The 20,418-nt window shown below is 43.4% G+C and overlaps 1 protein-coding gene across 12 annotated transcripts in view; it reads left to right on the forward strand.

The window, feature by feature from the left end:
- The first annotated feature begins 17,305 nt into the window (after positions 1–17,305).
- Positions 17,306–20,418, forward strand: part of SLC4A7 (solute carrier family 4 member 7) — a 105,465-nt gene continuing 102,352 nt past the window's right edge. For all 12 annotated transcript variants that reach the window (XM_074195648.1, XM_074195651.1, XM_074195654.1 and 9 more), the window contains exon 1: positions 17,306–17,366. In XM_074195648.1, the coding sequence (XP_074051749.1) occupies positions 17,319–17,366 (48 nt within the window). In that variant the 5' untranslated portion in view covers positions 17,306–17,318. The remainder of the gene's footprint in view (positions 17,367–20,418) is intronic.

The raw sequence follows: 20,418 nt of genomic DNA on the forward strand, positions 1-20,418 counted from the left end.
ATACCACTATCTTCCCAGATCCTCAGGGTCCCAACCTAGGTGTCAGTCTGGACTCTGGGCTCTCTCACCTTTCCTATCCAGTATGTTATCAAGGTCTATTGATTTTACTTTTGTAACATCTCTCAAAGGCATCCCCCTTTTTCAACAACTTTTGAATATTCCCCCTTTCTGATACTATCCTTATCTCTTCACTCTAAAAGCATTGCAATAATCTGCTAGTGGGTCTACCTGCCACAAGACTCTCCCTATTGCAATCCATAATTCATCCAAACTTTTTAAAAAGGGAAAACAAGTGAGGTAGTAAACTATAAGCCAAGAATCCTGATTTCTACAAATTATTAAAGAGATGGTTAATGAAAATTGAGAAAAGGAAGTACTGATTACAAAGAGCCCACTCAAGCAATTTTCCTATAGTAGAGCTCTGACCATGTTACATCATCTAATATAATCCAGTGGTTCTCTATGACCTTCAGGATTAAATATAAAATCCTCTATTTAGCATCCTAAACCTCTCATAATCCAATTCTACTCCTCGCCTTTCCAATATTTTTACACTCTTTTACATCACCCTTTCCTCCAATAACATCAGCCTACTTCCTGTTCCCCAACCAGACACTCAATTTCTTGGGCTTCCAGAATTTTCAGTGGTTGTCCGCCTTGTCTGTTATACTTTCCTTCATCATCTCTACCTTTTAGCATCCCAGCTAAAATACCACCTTCTGCAAGGAAATATATATATATATATATATATATATATATATATATATATATATATGACTTTTGTAAAACAAGCTCTCTCTCTCATATATATATATACATATATATGTATATATATATATATATATATACATATATATATATATATATATATATATATATATATATATATATATATATGTATAGCTTGTTTTACAAAAGTGTGGGCAAATTGTCTCCTCCAATAGATTGGGAGCTCCTTGAGGGACAGTCTTTTGCCTTCCTTTGTATCTCTAGCACTTAACATAGAACCTGGCACATTTATCTCATTTAATCCTTACAAAACTCTAAGTAGTACAAATTATCTCCATTTCACAATTAAGGAAAATGAGGGCTTAGGATTTACCCCAATTCATAAGCTCATAAGAGTCAGCACTAAGCCCTAAGGCTAGGTCTTCTTCCTTTCAGTTCCAGGGCTTTTTCCATTCATTCTTCCACCCAATAAAATGGGGTAATATTGCTCCTGTAAAAAACTAGAACAAAATGAGTTGTGACTAAGATACTAAGATTCATTCTTCTCTCTCTCTCTCTCTCTCTCTCTCTATATATATATATATATATATATATATATATATATATATATATATATATATATATATATATATATATATATGTATATAGTAAAATGGCTCCAAAAGCCATTCCAAACTTAGCAGTGGTCCTGCTGTTCCCAATAAAATGATCGCTTTGGTCTTAAGAAACCAATTCAACAGATATTTATAGAGTTTTATGTTCTTAGCATATGAAAGGATTGGATATTAACTACTAACTTAACTCCAAATCATGCTCTATCAACTATTATCCAATAGCTAGTCCATTATAAACAAAGATTTTATGTTTCTTGCTGAGTTCAAAAAAGATGGCTTACAGAAGATAATTAATCTCAAACCCAGATAATTAAGATCCCAGGATGCTACCAGAACTAGCAGCTATGACTGATAAACCACTTGCAGTTAATGTGAGATCTGGGAGAGTCAAAGAGGCATGTCCTAGAGAAGGACAAATGTCCAGACATTTTTATAGAAGGGAAAAGGAGAATGTAAACTATAGGCTAAGAATTTTGATTTCTAATCTTGGCAAAATTAAAATGAATTATTAAAGAGATGATTAGTGAAAAATGAGAGGTCTTGATGAACAAAGACCCTCCCCCCAATGACTTCGCTTCATTCAGAATAGATTGTTAGAATAACCTTATTTTTCTTTCTAACCAGATTACTAAACTGGTAGACCATGACCCTAGATGGAATTTACCTAGATTTTAGCAAAATATTTGATTAAAAATATCAAATGAGATAGCATATGCTTTTTAACATGCTTGTTAAGCCTTAGAATTCTTTATAACTCTATATACTAACTGTGATGATGATGATAATATCTCTCATAGAAATATGACAAAATGCAGTCCAGGCAATAGTATGATTAGGTAACTTTGGAACAAGTTGAATGGTTGGCTCCAGAGTAGTCATTTTAATTATTCCATGTCAGCTGGGAAGGAAGTCTCCAGTGGATTGCCCCCAGGGATCTGTAATTTGCCCTTTGCTATTTAATATTTTAATCAATGACTTGGATAAAAGATTACACGGCAAGCTTAGCAGGTTTGCAGATGACACAGATTGAGGAAGAAGGGGAACAACATACAGTGGGATTCAGTCAGAAATTTTTTTAAGGTCTTGGAAATCTTTGATTTGGGAACAAATTTTTTTAAAAAAAGAAAGAAAATCAATAGGCATAACTATGCAATCTTACAGTTGTGTTGAACAAGAAAAGACATAAGTATAAGATGGAGAAAGCTTAGTAGGCATTTCTGGAAAACACCCTGAGAGTTTTGTGGATGGCCACTTTCTGAGTCATGGCATGTTCAGACAGTCCAGAAAGCTAATGGTTTGGGTCCCATTAAGAGAGGCAGAGGAATAAGAAAGTGGAACTCTGTACTCTGCCCTGGTTAGACCAAATATGCAGTATTGTCTTCAGTAGTCAGTGATTAACAAATTGAAGGGTGTTCAGAGGAGGGTAGTAAGGATGGTGATAGACCTGGTAATAATGCCATATGAGAAGCAGATCAGTTGAGAAACTATGGATGTTTGATCATCAGTCAGTTAACAGATATTTTATTAAGTGATTATGTTACAGGCAATGTGCTAATTATTGGGATTACAAATACAAGCAAAAAGAAAGATGGTTCTTTCCCTCAAGGAGCTCACATTCTAATGAAGACAACTTGGAAAAGGAAGCTGAAAGGGGGAAGCAGGCAGGAGAAAAAGTTACAATGTAGGAGCATGATGGAGAAGTCTAGAGGAGGGCAGTCTGATGGGAAATAAATGTTTACCATAGAAAAGAAAAGGGGATGGGAGAGAAGAGGAAGAAATACTAAAAGTGTTCAAATATTCTGGAAAATGACACTAGAGATTCTTCTCGTTTCCAAGGGGCAGAATGAGGAAGAAGCTACGAAAAGGACCATGTAGGCTTGATATAAGGAACAACTTCCTAACAAGTAGAACTATGGAAAGGCGAAACAGTCTGATTTCTGAAGAGATAGATTCCCAAAAGTCTTCAAAGTCAGGTTGGAGAAACACCTTGTCAATGATGATGCACGGGGATGTCTTCTCCAAAAGATGGCCTCTGGGTTTTCTACCAGCTCTTAAATAATGTGAACCAGAAATCTCACCTCATTCCTTACATTGTCATCCTGCCAAAATAATAAATATCACAGCTTCATTGGTCTTTAGCTTAAAAGGAGTCAGGAAATAAAGTTATTACATGATTTCCATGTCAGAACACGATGAGGAATGGTTAATACTCTTAGTTGTGATATAACTGTATAAGAAGAAACTTTTCACTCATATGGTGAAAGATCTGGGTTCAGAATGATATGAAAGGCTTTATGTCCTTAGACATACTTATCTAGGTTTCAGTTGTTTCAACTATAAAGGAAAAGTTTGGATTAGATGGTTCCTGAGGTTCATTCCAGCCTTAAATCTCTGATACTACTCTGTGATTTTATCCAGATGATGACTCCCTCTAAAGACATAGCTTGCAATTCCTTTAGGTTATTATAGCCTGTGCAATTATCTTTGCTCATAAATATTCCATATAGATTAGAGAAGAAAAATTATTTTATTATATTTTTATTTTCACCAAATTATTTTATTTTTATCAACCAACTTAGCATTTTCTTCAATTATTTTAAAAAATTCTTTTGAGAGGGGGGTCTCTAGGTTTCACCAGCCTACCACTGAACAGGAGAGCTCACACCTTAAGAGAATCCACCGAAGCTCATTGACCTAAGAGCTCTTTGGGGATAACAATCTCTTTTTGCCTTTCTTTGTATCTCCCAAGCTTAGTACGGTGACAGGCACATAGTGGATGCTTAACTAATATTTTTGACTGACTGCTCTAGATATCTTCCACTCATTTTTCTAACACCTCAGGGTACCAGGGTATCTCTTGGGTTGTTGAACTGCTGTCTCACATTCTTTCACTATAGCCAGTCGATCTCATTTTCGGGCCAGATATATCCTTGCTAATGTCTTTTACAATCTCTCACACACAAGATATGGGCTAACAGGATATTTGTTGTTTTTCCTCCATAGGTAGTTCATTGGACCTATGTAGATGCCTTACTCATTCAGTTTCCCAGGGGGGTTGTTGAAAGGAGGAAAAAGAGGAAGTTCCCTGCTTGAGAACAATGGATCCTACAATTATATTGTGTTTTCCGGTGGAGGGTCTTTTCTTACACTCCTGGGGCTGATCCAGGCTGAGATTGGACTTTTATTAACTACCATGGAAGAGATTTTGGGACGTTGCCCTGATGCGATCAGAGACAACTTTTAACTGGGCAACTTTCCTGGAAAGTCTCATCTTCAAGAATAATTAGCTCAGCTTTTAAATGACATTCATTATGATATAATGTCATCAACTGTCTACTGCTAATGTAGATGTCATTTGACTCTGTTTTTCTTTACTGAACTGGTGCCCAGTGGACTTCTCAGCATCCCTGGGCTAGCTGCTATTGCATTAGGTTGCTAAGAGATGATCTGTAGGATAGGCAGAGGGGAATTTGTTTGCTGGCAAGAAGACTTCTCCAACTTCTGTTGTTTTCCTCCTCTCTTATTTTTAACACTTCACAGTGAATGGCGAGGATGTTTTCATTCTTCCACTGAAAATAAAAGATGCTGCTATCCTCTCTCCAGACTCCCATGTTCTTCTTCTCTCCTTATGCCATTGGATTTCACAGCATGGCTTGAAGCTAGAATGTGGATTCTAGTCTGTCTACACAATTAACTGGCTTAGTTTTCTTTCAGTCGGAACCAGTGATTTCATTGGTGTAAACAACTTCTGAAATTCCCTCCAATGGTAAAATGGGAGCTCATCAGTAACTTAAAGTCCCAGAGAGTTGCCTAGAACACTGAGGAATTAGTCATTTTCTCAGGGTCACACTCACTGGCAGGATTTATGTGCACATTTCCTACATGCTATGACTGGTTCTTTATCATAATTGAATTTTTTTACCAGTTTTGGGATATCATGGATATGAGAGGAATATGAGGAAATTCCCTATACCAATGCAGGAACTAGTTTTAGATTAAGGTTGCCCTGGGGAAAGGAAAAGGAAGGGGATGATCATTTATATTGCACTTACTATGTGTTAGGCCCTTTACAAATATTATCTCATTTCCTATAAGGGAGGCGATATTATTATATTATTTTACAGTGGAAGAAACTAAGGCAAACAGATTATTTTTGAAAGTGACTTGCCCGGAGTTACCCAGGATTTGATCTCATGTTTTCCAACTTCCAAACTCAGTGCTCTGTCCTCTTAGAGTCGGCCTCAAACACTGATTACATTTCTGTTGGGTGTGAGGTCCTGAGGAATAATGCCAAGTGACAAAAAAAAAGGAAACAATGCTTGCCCTTGTGGTTCTAACATGTAATGATTAGCACTCTGGATCCGAGTTCAAATATGAGAAACCTAATTTTGCATCCAGAGTCATCTCCAGGCGTCCTGATTCACATCTGGCCACTGGACCCAGATGGTTCCAGAGAAGAAAGTGAGGCTGGTCTCTTAGCACCCCCCCCCCCCCCCGCCCCTCACTCAAATCCAATTCACAGGTTTTGTCATAGCATCACCTCCCTGATGTCATGGTCTCCTTTGAGAATGAAGGACAAACATCAAACAATCAATACAGAGATTGGGACAACAGCATGTATACATATAAGGAAATACAAAATACACATGAAGCAAATACAAGTTGATTTGGAAGTGGGGTTTGGAGGAGGTGCAGCTGAAGGATCAGGTGAGGTCTCAGGTAGTTCACAATCCTTGACCTTTTGAAGGTATGAAGGAAGGAGATGGAATATTGATTTGGGGTAAAAAGTACAGTAATTTGAGTGAAATAAAAATGTGTGAAAGGGAGTAACGTAAATAAATCTGGAGAGGAAGTTGGAGCTCCATAGGGCTTCAAACCTTGAGTTAGAGAATTTGTATTCTCTCCTATATATAACACAATCTTTTCTTGAGGAGCTGTGTGGAGAATGAATTGGAAATAGGAAGAAGAATGGAAGGATTTTGTATGTTGAGTAAAAGGGGCAGATGTGGGGAAAATTATAGAGACAGAATCTACAAGACATGATAATTGATTGGATACAGGAGGTAAGGAGGATGGGGTGGATTGTGGGGGGACAAATCTGGGTGAATAGGAAGATGGTTCCCTTAAGAGAAAGAGGGAAGTTTGGAGGCCAGGGAGGTGTCTACTGAGTATGATTCAAGAGCCTAAAAGGGAAGATGTCTCACAAAGGATGAGAGGATTTCTGCTTTCACTGTCATCTTGACTCCTGAAAGTCCTTCCAAAATGAAATTCTGATGATATCAGCATAAAATGGTTCAATGAAAAGGAAAGGAAGGTGAGCCTAGAGAATTCAATATGTCTAAAATGGTGATCCAAAAGGAGGGAAGATCTTTAAAGAACATAGAAAAATTGTGCCAAAATGAACAAAAAACCAAGATTTTGTTAAAAAAAAAACCAATGAAATTGAGCCAGGAAAATGAAAGGCTTAGAAGTCATCCGAGTTTAAAAAAATACAGTGAAAAGTAGAAAAGGACATATTTTTGCTCCCAGCTCTCCCTAGGAGCAAGAAGAATAAGAGAGTCATGAGCCTCAACTTGGACAAATGCTATGTGGACAGATGATAGAGAGAAAGCAGAAGTGCCCAATTCCTACTTTGTTTCTCTCTTCTCTATCAAGAAGAATGGTCCTCCAATGAGACAAGGGAGAACAAACATGACTCTAAGGAACTGATGCACAAGATGAGTGAGGAAGATGGTATGGTATGGGTACTTCCTTTATAGTCATAACTTTAGAACTGAAAGAGATGTAGGTTAACCCCCTCATTTTACAGTTAAAGAAATTGAGTCCCATGGAGGGAAGTGATCTGCCTAAGGTGGAAAAATATTTATCAGTTCCATTCTGTGGACCAAACTAATTATATACCAAGAGCTCCATTGGCAGGTTGACTGGTTGTTTTGGCCTAAGGAAATCTTGGAGATCATTTACTAAATTATATAGAGAGTGAAACCTGGTAGAACCCATGGCAATTCAGATCCTTAAATTATTGAAATATGCTTCGATGCCATGACAAAAGAAATCCATGAATCCTGTACTGTCACCTCTAGTGGGAAAGGCCCAAACTAAGACTCAGTAAATTAGGAAAACTTAGAAAGATCCTGAAGAGTCGCCAGGGCACGGTTGCTGTTTTTATTCCCCTACTCCTGGGCTCCTCTTGCATCCTCTTCTGCATGGGTCAGGAGTATGTATATGTGGGGGGAGGAAGCTGAGACATAGGCTTGGTTGTGTTGAGGTAGGGGAAGGAACTCCCATTGGAGAAAGCTTTTCTTGGGGCAGGGGCTATGGATTCTTTGTCTCTGTGTGTGTGTGTGTGTGTGTGTGTGTGTGTGTGTGTGTGTGTGTGTGTGTGTGTGTGTGTGTGTGTGTGTGTGTGTGCTTGCGTGCATGTGTGTTGTGGGAGAGGGAGCCTGAGTTCTCCTAAAGTTTTACAGAAAGAACTAAGCAAACAGAAAGTGAGATTTATGAAAGTTTCTCATATGTTATAGTTGTACAGGTTGAGTTTTTTTGGTGAACCAACCACTTTGTTTTCTTATTTGAACTTCCTATTAACTCTGCAGGGCAGTTAGTAAAGCTATTCTTATACCCATTCTAGAAATGAGGAAATTGAGGCAGTTACACTAGTTTCACAAAGTTAAGTGGTAAGTTAATGGCAGAGATGGATCTAGAAAGCAGGCTGCCTTATTTCCAATCTAGGGTGCTTTCTATATGCTGCAGTTTAATGAATTTATTCTCTATCTTACTGATGTGGTTATTTCCTCTAAGGATGTAGATTGTAATCTGTCCAAGTTTGTTCATTTTCTATGACTTTTGTCCATGCCCTCAGGGGATTCGCCAGATGTGTCTGGGTCTTCCTCTGGTCTTTTTAACTTTCCCTGAAAACCAGGGAAGCACATGGGCTGTCCCCTTCCTACCCCCGACTAATCATTATTAATGATGTCTTGTAATTATGGCTGGAAGTGGCAGTATTCATGGATTTCTCTTCTCAGGGTGCTATCAGAAGAGGACTCTGCCTTTATTTATGGTCACATGTCTCCTGGCATTCTTTACTTTGCTTTTCTATCACTATTCTTTTTTTTTTTAAATGAGGTGCTGTAGTTTATGTGGTCATTTTCCATTGTCTTGTGGGGAAGCAGGGGTGGTGATGGTGGCACCCACAATTTTAATTCTTTGGAAAGTGTGGTGTTAGGTAACTTAAGTCCCAGGAGATCATTACTTTAAAAAAAAACTGGCCCTTTGCAGGAAAAATTAAAAGAATTGTTCAGTTCTAAACTGGTCTCCTCCTCCCGTTAAATTCTTGGCCTGGTTCATTATCCATACACATCGCTTGTCCCAGATGTACTGAAAGTGGAGACAACACGGAAATCCTTAGGTAGATACAAGATTGAATCAGAGGAGAAGGAAAGTGATCTGGAAGGGGAAGCATTAGCAACGGGGATGGGGGGAAAGGGCCACAGTAAAAGGTGGACTGTTCAATTCTTGGAAGAAATGAGGGAAGGTAAGACATGGAAATCCCAAGTACTTGAATAGCTAACGCAAAGACATGGGGGAAGGAAACAGACCTGTTCAAGGGACCTGGGTAGCTGGATGCATAAAAGGGGGGAAAAAAAGTAAGAGAAGACTGGAAAGGTGGGAAGAGATTAGGAAAAACTGTTTTTGATGAGCTTGTTTTCCTGTTTTATGCACTGCTTGGTTATAACAATGAACAAAGTTCTCTTTGTTATTCTTTATTAAATAACTCTCATTAGTTTTGCCGTGCTTGGGGGTCATCTCAATGGAGGAGGGCCTTCAAGAAAGTGTGTTCTGCTGAAATCAAATGCTCGATTTAAATAGTCAATGGACAACAAGCACAACCGGATCTTATAGTCTTAGATTGGAATCAGTCATGTGACTAAACATCTGTGTAGTCTTCCTGTTCCTCATAACCATTAAGGGTGGCCTTGATGCTTCTCTAGGTTAATCTCATAGGTTTTTTATGGATAGGGAAGTCACTGCAGTGACTGTGGTCACTGATGTTCTCTTTGATCCCCTGCAATAAACTAAGATCTTATCTTGTCTTTAGCAAATTATTTAACTCTTCTCTATTTCAGTTTTTTCTTAAATGGGGGGGGGGGGGAAATAGCATTTCATTTGAGAAAATTGGTGATTTTCCCAAGATTCCTGGAAGCAATGTGTTATGTCCATGCAGGTTTTATTTTGACATTAGAAGACAGTAGTACATTTTGTTGGGCGATGAACTTCAGTAGTTAGAAATACTCTCTTCAATATCACTTGCCAAAACATCTACACTAGAATTTCCCTAAGTGGGTCCTTTTGAAAATTTCTATGTTTTAGAGGTACCTGTAAGGTGAGGGGATAGAGGAAAACAGGCACCTGGAGCCAGAAAGACCTACCTTCTAGACTTCTAGATTCTAGGCCATTCTCTAAGACTAAAAGTTGGTGAGAAGTGACCACCTTACATTGGGAGAAGGTGTCTTCCTCAACCAGGAGTTTCAATAGCATTGAAATCACAGATTTAGCTCCCAAGCTGTTCCTAAATGGTAACCTGTCAGTCTTCTCCTAAACTGATCTCAGTGTCTAGCTCAGTGATTTTTTTAAATAAAAAAGATTTTATTTTGAGTTTTACAATTTTCCCCCTAATCTTACTTCCCTCCCTACCCATAGAAGGCAATTTGCCAGTCTTTACATTGTTTCCATAGTATACACTGATCCAAATGTGATGAGAGAGAAATCATATCCTTAAGGAAGAAATATAAAGTATAAGAGATAGCAAGATCAGACAATAAGATATCAGCTTTTTTTTCTAAATTAAAATTAATAGTTCTTGGTCTTTGTTCAAACTCCACAGTTCTTTCTCTGGATACAGATGGAATTCTCCATTGCAGAGAGCCTCAAATTGTCCCCGATTGTTGCACTGATGGAATGAGGGAGTCCATCAAGGTTGATCATTGCCCCCATGTTGCTTTAGGGTGTATGGTGTTTTTCTGGTTCCGCTCATCTTACTCTAGCTCAGTGATTTTCAAACATTTTTGTATTAAAGTACCTTTTAGAAATCTGATGAAGTCAATGGATCCTTCATGGATCCTTGGCATCCTTTGGATGCCTTTTAAATAGCTGAAGGAAATGTTAAGTTTCAGTTAGAGGTCAGCCAAAGTAAAGATATGATTTTATTTTTCCCATCCATCTTCAGAGACCTCCTGAAATCTCTCCCAGGTTAAGAGCTCCTGGCCTAGCTTTAGGATATGGTCTTTATACACGCCATGGTTGAAATGCCTATGAGAAAAGAAACTTCTACCCAACCTAAAAAGGTCAAGAAAAAGAATTATTCAAGGACAGTTATCCTTGAAAATAAAGTAGGAATCAGTCAAGTGTCCAAGAACTGAAGGGGAAAGAATCTGAAACAAGAACCTCACCGTGACGTACTTAGGTGTGACTGGATTGGACTCTGGTTGAGCTCTGCCAAAAGCAAGACACACAATGACTTGAAGTAAGTTTGTTGGCTCTATAGAATGCCAAGGTACACATCTCTGCCCTCACTTGCCACCTGCTATTCAACAGAATCCTGCACTCTTGTTGGTACCCACACTAATTGGTTGAGGATTAAAACTTAATTGTGTTGGGGAAAACAGGAAAGCAAGGGAAAAATCCACTGAACTAGGAGTCTGGAGCCTTGGCACCTGGCTTCAGAAGCATCATTGATTGGACTTGCCAAATGCCATGGCCAGGTCACATGATCCTTGGCCATCCTTAAGGTCATTCTCTATTTCACTGTGAAGGCAGGATGGCTCCGTGTGTGTGTGTGTGTGTGTGTGTGTGTGTGTGTGTGTGTGTGTGTATACACATATACAGGCAAACATTTTTTCATGAATGCTGGGATGTTCTCTTCTAAAACACAGTCCCAAAGAATGGTGTACAACCCTTGGAAGTATAGGAAACAAGCAGAAGAAAAAAACTAAATTGCCATTATAGGTACATTTCTTTGACCCCCATTTAAAAATTGCCCTGGCACCTGGGGGTGGGGGGTGGGCCTGGAGAAGTCCTCTTCTGAGTTCAAATCTGGCCTCAGACACTTAGCCGTGTGACCTTGGGCAAATCACTGAGCCTCCTGTTTCCCTTAGTTTCCTCAGTTGCCAAGTGAGTTGAAGAAGGAAACGGCAAATCACTGAGTATCTCTGCCAAGAAAATCCCAAGTGGTATCCTGAAGAGTCAGATACCATGAAAAACGACTCAAAAAATAGCAGTAGCAGCAGCAGCAACAACACATTGCCTAACTCCAATTCTGAATGTGCTCATCAAGTAAGAGAGACTTTGGGTAATCATCTAGGTAACTTGCACTAAAATCCCCTTTCTCCTCAAACATCTGGGTAACATAATAATAATTTGGAGCTTCTCTAGCTCAAAAACTTTACACAATGCTCAATCCAAGCATTTCTCACATTTTACTAATGAAGAAAGGTTCTCAGACTGACTTAGTAGTTAAACCCAGATCCTCAGTTCCAGGATCTCTTCACCCTGTATCTCTATAATGTTACAAGAAAACATCTCTTTGACCTCAAAGGTCTGGGTCATTTCCTTAATTCTTCACTTTTCAGTGTTTAAACACAGCTCAAGAGATGACTTCTTTGATCAGATAGGGTTTTGGTTTATAGCCCTAACTCATCTCTCTTCCTTCCTCTCTGGAGTCCTTCAAGGAGGAAGAACCATGATCTAGGCAAAAGACCACCAACTTGGATGGGAAGGTCAATAGATCTGAAATTCAGTCCAGGTCCTTCTGCTCATTAGTCCTTTGACCATAGGTAAGTCTTTTCACATTTTTTTTTTTGCAAGAGGTTGGAAATGGGTCTTAGTTTCCTTTTTTGAAAAATGACTAATGAGCGGCCCACTCAGTTTTGATTATATGTTCTTTTCTAGTTTTGTTTTGTTACTATTATGGATGCATTTAGTCTCTCCTAACAACCATTGCAAGTTTATTAGGCTCAGAGGATGCAAAGACAAAAAATCCAAACCCAAACCAGACCCTGCCCTTAGGAGTCTACATTCTTCTGGGGAATGGAAGAGGGGAACTGCCTTTACCAGATAAATAAGTGATAGAATCACATTTATATCCAAAGGCATCAGGAAAAGACACACAGTTCCAGGTAGTCCCAGAGCCAGGAGTAAGGAAGCTAGGGATTCTGAGAGGTGGTGGTGATGAAGGGGAAGCATCTGCCAGTATCCAGTATTGCCTGCTCAAAAACCTGAAATGCCATCTAGGACATTGAATTTCCTTTCAGGCTTAGGTGATAGCAAGCATTTGCTTGGTAGCTATTGCCCAGGAAGCAAGGAAGACACATTACTGTCAACTTTTCTCTGCCCAATCTCTAGGATGGTTTCAGGATATTAAAAAGTGACAAAGAAACTGCTGTCTGGTTGGTCTGAAAAATATTCTCTGGCTCAGGGAGCACTCTCCCCAGAAAGAATGTTCTTCCCTTGGGGATGAAGACCTTGCCAAAGTTTTCTAGTCATTCCTCATTCATTTGCTAGGATTACTAGCCACTCCAGATATGAAAGATGTATCCCAAATCTGGGATCCTGAAAAACACAATTCTTGTCTAATTTCCTTAAAGCTAATTCCCTCTTGAGGTCCCAGAGCTAATGCAAAGATACAGGAAAAGCCAGATCCTTGGGAAAGGCTAAACTACTGGGGAACAAATCATTTTCAAGAACCCTCCAGCCCTTGAGCAGACAATAGTTAAGATTTCCATAAAGTCTGAAGGTTTGCAGTCATCATCTCCCTCACCCACTAAGAAAGCGAGATAGAGGGAAGTTAAGGATAATAAGTGTCTCAGATCAGATTTGAGCAATTAAATTACTGTTTGAGGCAGGACCCAATTCAGGTTTTCTCGAGGCCAAGTCCACTCCTATTTAACCTCCGAGAATAATAATTTGCAAATAAACACTTGTGTGACAATTATAACTTCCTCTTCTCAGTTCACTGGAACTGGCCTCTGATAGCTTCTATAAGCCTTTGTTGGCTTAGTTTCGATTAGGGTTCTTAATTTTAGAAGGGAGGCATCCCAGAGGTTGTCTTCTGTTCAGCCCCCTTATAAGCATGAAGGGATTGAGAGCCATTGCAGGGAAGTGACTTGTCCAAGGTAATTGTTTAGGTAACTTGCACTAAAACCCCCTTTTCCAGGTAGCAAATAACAGAGGCTGGATTTGACCTATTTTCATATTTGTTGAAACAACTAAAAAAGAAAACTAGAAAAAAAATCTAGACTTACTAATTGAGCTTGCCTTCCACATTGACCGTCACTGATTTTTCCACTCTAGTTTTGAAAGAATTCCAGAGGAAGATGGAATAAGCCACAATGGAGAGATCTTAGTTATATGCTTTTAGGCCAGGTGAGTCAGAATCTACTCTCTTTGCAGAGCAGGTTAATGAACCACAAATTATGTAGATCTTGGCTTTGAACTCAAGCTCTGGCTACTTTTTTTGGGATAGCCCAGTAGCAACAAACTTAAATAGGGACAGAGGGGCCACTAAAATCATCCTAGAGGATCCCTGGGGCCACAGACTGACCTAGAAAATCCCAACACTATCAGTTTCTGTATTCTATTGCATTTTTATTTAATTTGCTCAATGTTTTCCATTTCCATTTTAATCTAATGTTGGCTACAGTAAAAATGTAATGACACCTCAGGGGTTGATGGCTAAAGAAAGGAAAAGTTGTGCCATCTGAAACATGTATTCTTCCATCTCCTACTAAGCCAGGAGTCCCAGAACTGAGACAAAGGAAAATTTCTCACTCTAAAGAAGACGCTGAGCATTTCCTGGTCAATACAGATTTGAGTTTCAGGAGAGGAACATAAATGTTTAGTAACTGATTAACATGCTGTGTAGTTGATTATAGTTTTTTGGTTGTGGGAATGACAACAAGGCTGGTAGTTATTATATGTAATAGTAGCTCATATTATGAATCACTCTAGCAGTTGCTTTCTTTACCTAGGTAGGTTGAACAAGGAATATTTTCCCTATTCTATATAAAGAGACTGAGGCTCTTTGAGTGACAAATCTCAGAGTCATACAGGCAAGAAGTATACCAGTGAGACTTGGAGCTCAAATCTGGGCCTTATCTCTGTACACATCTTGTGTTCCCCCGGTAGCCTAATCTCTTTGAAATGATGCTTGTGAGGATGGTGCATAAACACTAATTATTATTATTATAAATCTTGACCTAGGCTGATGCTGGCTGACCTAGGACATGGGCCAAGTTTGGATGGCTCCCTTCCTGTTCCTTTCTCCCTTCTGGTCTGCTGAGCTTTTGATCTCTACTACCCTAATAAGACATTATCTTTTTTTTCTAAAAACTTGCTTAGAAGAAGGGACAGCCATTTATATGTTGGTATGTATTTGTCTGCTATTTCCATTTTAAATCTTTTCATTTTTGCATGTGATTTTATTGGGTATAGAATAATAATGATAAATTAGCATTTACACAGCACCTTGGGATTTGCAAAGTACAGTAAAATAACATTATGGAATAGAGGTTTGTGGCAGACTAAATCACATTAAAAGGTAATTGGGAAATATTTATCAAAAGAAATAAGACTATAATGAAATAGATAACATTAATATATGGTTTTCTAAGTCAACATGAGCCTTAGGGATCCTTATTTGAGTGTGACACCATGGTTGTAGAGAATACCCAGTGCAGACAGTTTCTCTATCCATGCAGAAAAAACAAATATCTTTAATATGTTGATGGAGTTTTCAGAATTAGCATTTTGGGGGGATAGTAGATCCTTTCTTGGATCTTCTAGGAGGTCACTCAGCCAAATCACCCAGTGGGAATTTCCACCAGAGTTCTATGGGACAGTGGGTCCAGTAAAGTGAGTGCTCAGTTTGGAGCTTGGAGGGCCTGGATTCCAATTCTGTTTCTATCAGTTACTTTAAGTGACCATGGTGAAAATGCTTCACTTCTTCAATTCTATTCAATTAACACCCTACTGCATACCTGGGTGGCCCAGAGGAAAGAGTGCCAGGCCCGGAGGAGGCAGGAATCCCTGAGTTCAAATCCAGCCCCAGTCACTAGCTGTGTGGCCTGGGGCTCATTTAATTTCATCTGCCTCAGTTTCCTCATCTGTAAAATGAGCTGGAGAAGGAACGGCAAACCCGTCCAGGATCTTTGCCGGGAAAACCATTTTGAAATGGGATCAGAAGAGTGAGATAAACAGCCACCTGGGACTTAGGGGCCCTGCTTCGGTTTCTCAGCAAAATGATGGCTTTGGATGGGAGGGCGAGCTCCGGGTCCAGCTCCGGGTCCAGCTCGGGGTCCAGCTCCAGCTCGGGGTCCAGCTCGGGGTCCAGCTCCGGGTCCAGCTCGGGGTCCAGCTCCGGGTCCAGCTCGGGGTCCAGCTCGGGGTCCAGCTCGGGGTCCAGCTCCGGGTCCAGCTCGGGGTCCAGCTCCAGCTCCGGGTCCAGCTCGGGGTCCAGCTCCGGGTCCAGCTCGGGGTCCAGCTCCGGGTCCAGCTCGGGGTCCAGCTCGGGGTCCAGCTCCGGGTCCAGCTCGGGGTCCAGCTCGGGGTCCAGCTCGGGGTCCAGCTCCAGCTCGGGGTCCAGCTCCGGGTCCAGCTCGGGGTCCAGCTCGGGGTCCAGCTCGGGGTCCAGCTCGGGGTCCAGCTCCGGGTCCGTGACCCCGGCAGCCCTAGCCGGGCCCTGGAGCCCGGGGTCCGGCGCTGGTGTCCTGGGCCTCGCTTCCTCCCCCCAGGAATGGGCCCGGCTCGGTGTGCGAGGCTGAGCTGTCTGGACTGTTTTAATGTTTTCAAGTCTGACGGGGTTTAGAGAAGTGGCAGAATGCGGGAAACAGCGGCGCAAGCCGTGTGGACTTGGGGTGTGCAGGTGTGGACTGGGCTCCCCCGGGTGCTGATGGAGCGCCTAGAACGGGGTGTCGGCGCTTGTAGCCCCGGGCTGTCCTGGGGGCCCCCCAAGTGCAGCCGGCAGCAGGCTGTGGGGGGGATCCTTGTGATGGGGGGCTGGGATCTTTTTTAAACCCGAATCCACTGTATTCTCAGAAGGCGCAAAACTGTTCATCAAGTGCGCGTTCCTCAAAGATGGGGGGCGAGGCGGGGGGCTCCTCCCGGCCCGGCCCTGGGGGTCTCCCGAGCTGCGGCGGCGGACGAGGGAGCCGAGGCTCCGGGCCCCGCCGCTCGGGGCCCCCCGGAACGGGGCTCCGGGCGCCCCTTGGGAGGACCTGGGCCCGGGGGGGCTTACAAGCAGGAGCCCCCCGTGCCATCGGTGGGGGGCGGCGGGCCCGGGCAGCGCGGCGGGGAAGGGCCCCCTCGGGCTCCGGCCCCCCGTCCTTCGCGCTGCACCTGCTCCGCGCTCCGGCTCGTGGCTCAGAGGCCCAGGCCCTGGATTCGAGTCTCGCCGGCCTCGCGGAGCCGCCGAGCCCCGGGGCCCCCCGCCCCCCGCCCCAGGGCTTCCTTCGGGGCGCGGCCCGGGAGGGGGCGGGGCGGCCTCCCAGGCGGGCCCCGGGGGCGCGGAGGCCCGGGAAGTCTCGGGGGGCGGGGCCGGGGCGGCCGGCGGAGGCCCCATTGGCCGGCTGGCGCGTCCGTCCGGCTCGGGCGCCGGGCGCGGGTCGGGCCGGGGCTGTGCGGCCCGGGGCGGCGGGGGGCGGGGCCTGCGCGCCAGGCCGGCCCGGCCCCGCCCCCGCCAGGCCCCGCCCCGCCCCGCCCCGCCCCCTCCTCCCCTCGCGCTCCGCACACGTTGGCCCAGGCCGGGCCTCCTCCGCCCCCCGCGTCCCCGCGCCCCCGCCGCCGCCTGCGCGCCCCCGCGCCCCCGCCCGCGCCCCCGCCCGCGCCCGCGCTCGTCCGCGTCCCCCGCGCTCTCGGCAGCGGCAGCGGCGGCGGCGGCGGCGGCCGGAGCGAGGCGAAGCGAGGCGGCGCGCGGGCCGGGCGGCCATGGAGGCGGACGGGGCCGGGGAGCAGATGCGGCCGCTGCTGACCCGGGTAACGACCCCCGCCCCTCCCCCGGCCGGGCCCCGCCGCACCCAGGCGCCCCGGCCCCGCCGGCCCCGCCGGCCCCTTTGTGTGTGTGTGTGTGCGGGGCGGCCGGCGTGGCGGGGCGGGGCGGCCCGGGGCCGGCGCCACCTGCCCGGGCGGGGGGCGCACGTGCCCTGCGGGGGCCGCGGCCTTTGTGGCCGCACACGTGGGCGGGGGCGGGGGCGCGTGCGGCCGGAGCCCCCCGCCCGCGCCCCGCCGGCCCTGCCCGGGGGCCCCCGCGACCCCTCCGCCGGGGAGAGGCCGCCCGCGGCCCGGGGAGCCCCGTTGTGGGTGGCCGGGCCCCGCCGGCCCCTCCCGGCCCGGGCGGCCCAGGGCCCTCGGGGCGGCCGCGCCTGGCAGCGGCCGGAGCGTGCCCGGGGGGCTGGCACAGGGGCTGGCCGCGGGGCTGGCAGAGGGACTGGCAGAGGGACTGGCCGCGGGGCTGGCACAGGGACTGGCCGCGGGGGTCCCTGCCCCGCGCGGGGGGCGCCCGCAGCCCCAAAGGAGTTTGGGTTGGTCCCCCCGGAGGTGCTGGAGGCGGCGGCGGGGGTCGCCCCCCAGGGATGCTGAGCCGCCTTGGGTGAAGGGGGCGCCTCTGCCACAGGGATGGGCACAGGGGGAGGCTGGCGCAGGGCTGACAGGCGGCACAGGGGCATTTAGCCTCCATAGAGCCATTTCCTTGGAGCACTAGCTTGTGAAAATTCAGGGTTTCCCCTCTTATTCTCGTGGCTCGTGAGCGTTGTGTGACTCGGGGAATTCTCTTGCCAGGTGGAAAAGATGATTGAGGTGCCAGCATCCAGCTTTCCCGGCGATACCCTTAACCTCTTCCTAGCATGAATGTGCCCCTCTGTCGGGGGGCACAGCTGGCATTAGAGGGTCGCCGAGCCCGGAGTCAGGCCCAAGGATTGCTGTTAGACAACTCTGCCCGAAACTTGGGGACACGTATCTGTCAACATCCAGCACTGAGGGGGGCAGGCTTCCTCGTCTCTGCTCCCTGTCGGGTTACCTTGCCACAAATGCGATATTGAAATTAAAATAAGATAGACGAGTGGCAAAATATAAAAAAGAAACGGGTGTTCCGGTGTTGTTTCCTTCAGCAGAAAGCAACTTGTCAATGTCTCTTTTACTCATTCAGTCAACCAAACCTTTTGTAGCTGCCTTAGATTTTATAAGGATCAAAGATAGAGCTTTCTAGGCCAAGTACTTGGTTGAGGTTTTTTTTTTTTAATCTTGGGATAAAGTAGGAGTATTTTCCCACATAAAAGAAGATAACCATGATATTTTCACCTGTTCTTGTTCAGTCAATGATTTTATTTCATGGTAAGATGACAATTCAGGGACATACTAAATATAATTGACTATATTAAACAGATTAGTATCAACCTGTGTTTGCAATGCTATTTACCGTTAATGAGCTTTCATTCTTAATAGCAGATGGTCATATTGTTAACCAAAAAAGAAAAAGGGATGTGAACCTAAAGGAAGAGCTGAGATGAGATTAGACCGGACCAGAACCATCATTTTGCCCAGTTATACTTCATTTTCCAGAAAGCCAACAGTTTTGATGCTTTTATACGTTGCAACCTAGATTATTCTTGAATTTGACATTTGTTTAAGAGCTGATGACCTAGTGTATATATAAGCTGTAACTTGGACATTTTATGCAAAACAGATTCACATTTCCCCTAACATAGATAACTGCTGTGAATTCCGGTTCTTTAGGTTAGAATTTGAGTTTTAGTACATTGATGATAATTGCCCTACATTCTAGATGGAAGAGGTTTATCCCTTTTTTTTGATGAAGTTGTTCAAATCGCCATTATTCTACATACATGACTAACTTGGTGTTTTTGATTGTACAGTCACTTCTTTTAGAAGTCTTTTTTTCAAAAGTGCCAAGGAAAAGTGTGAAACCAAATCTGGAAAGTGATAGCAGATATTACTGAAAAAAATTCATCAATTTGCCAAGCATTTTCCAACAAAATAAGTTATTTTAATTTTAAAGAATTATTGGTCTGTTTTATGAGTCTTATGAATTAGTTTATTCTTGAATTTCTTTAAGTTTCAGGCTTGGTTATAATTTTCTTCTGTTTCTCTTTCTCTCTGGTTCTAGGAATGTCATTGTCCATTAATTCCTTTGTTGTATTTTCAATTCAGCAAATATTTATTCAGTGCCTACCATATACAAGGAGTTGAAATATAAAGTAAAGAAAAAACACTTGCTCTTCTCAAGGAATTTTTGGTCTAGAAAGGCAGGTAATATCTTCTAAGGCCACACCTTTAGATCGGATTGAATCTCTGCATTGGCTATATCTCCACATGGGAATGTAGAAAAATGAAAATATTTTTTGAAAATTCCTATTTCTGCAATCTCCACACTTCCTTTGGTTTTACAATTGTATGATGATGGAATGCCTTCTATAAGAGTATAAAGAAAAAATTAGTAATATTTTCTCTGGCTATTTGCTTTGATGTGATTATCTTTATGCCCCTGGGCCTAGGAAGAAAGGTATAATGCGGCATTCTTTTTGTTAGATAGTTTCTTCGAAAAGTGTTTCATGAAAAATCCACCCCTCTTCTTTCTTTGTATTTCCATTGTTTCATGCATACTAGGCACTTAATAAATATATATTGGTTTGGGTTTTAGTTGAAAAATTTTGGTGAAGAGTTTTAAGGTTTTTCTTTTATTAGTTTGAAATGTAGGCTACACTCCTTTTCTAAATCTGTCCTTGTATGAAATTTGATTATATGGTCATTGGTGTTATTTTTCACTGTTGTTTGTATGTATGTATGTATGTATATATTTATGTGTGTATCTACCTATCTATTTCTCTCTTCTCAAAGGAATTTCATTTTAGTTCCAAAGTCTATATGGTATATTATAGAAGTAATTTATTAATAATTAGGAGTTGTCAGTTGTCTGGATCCTGAGATTATTCACATAACCTTTATACAGATTTTTTTTTTTAAAGCACTTTGTGGTACTTTCTTGGTTTTGAGTTCTTCTTTCCTTCTAATG

Source organism: Macrotis lagotis, chromosome 7 (assembly GCF_037893015.1).
Source record: "Macrotis lagotis isolate mMagLag1 chromosome 7, bilby.v1.9.chrom.fasta, whole genome shotgun sequence".
In the NCBI taxonomy this organism is placed as follows: domain Eukaryota; kingdom Metazoa; phylum Chordata; class Mammalia; order Peramelemorphia; family Peramelidae; genus Macrotis; species Macrotis lagotis.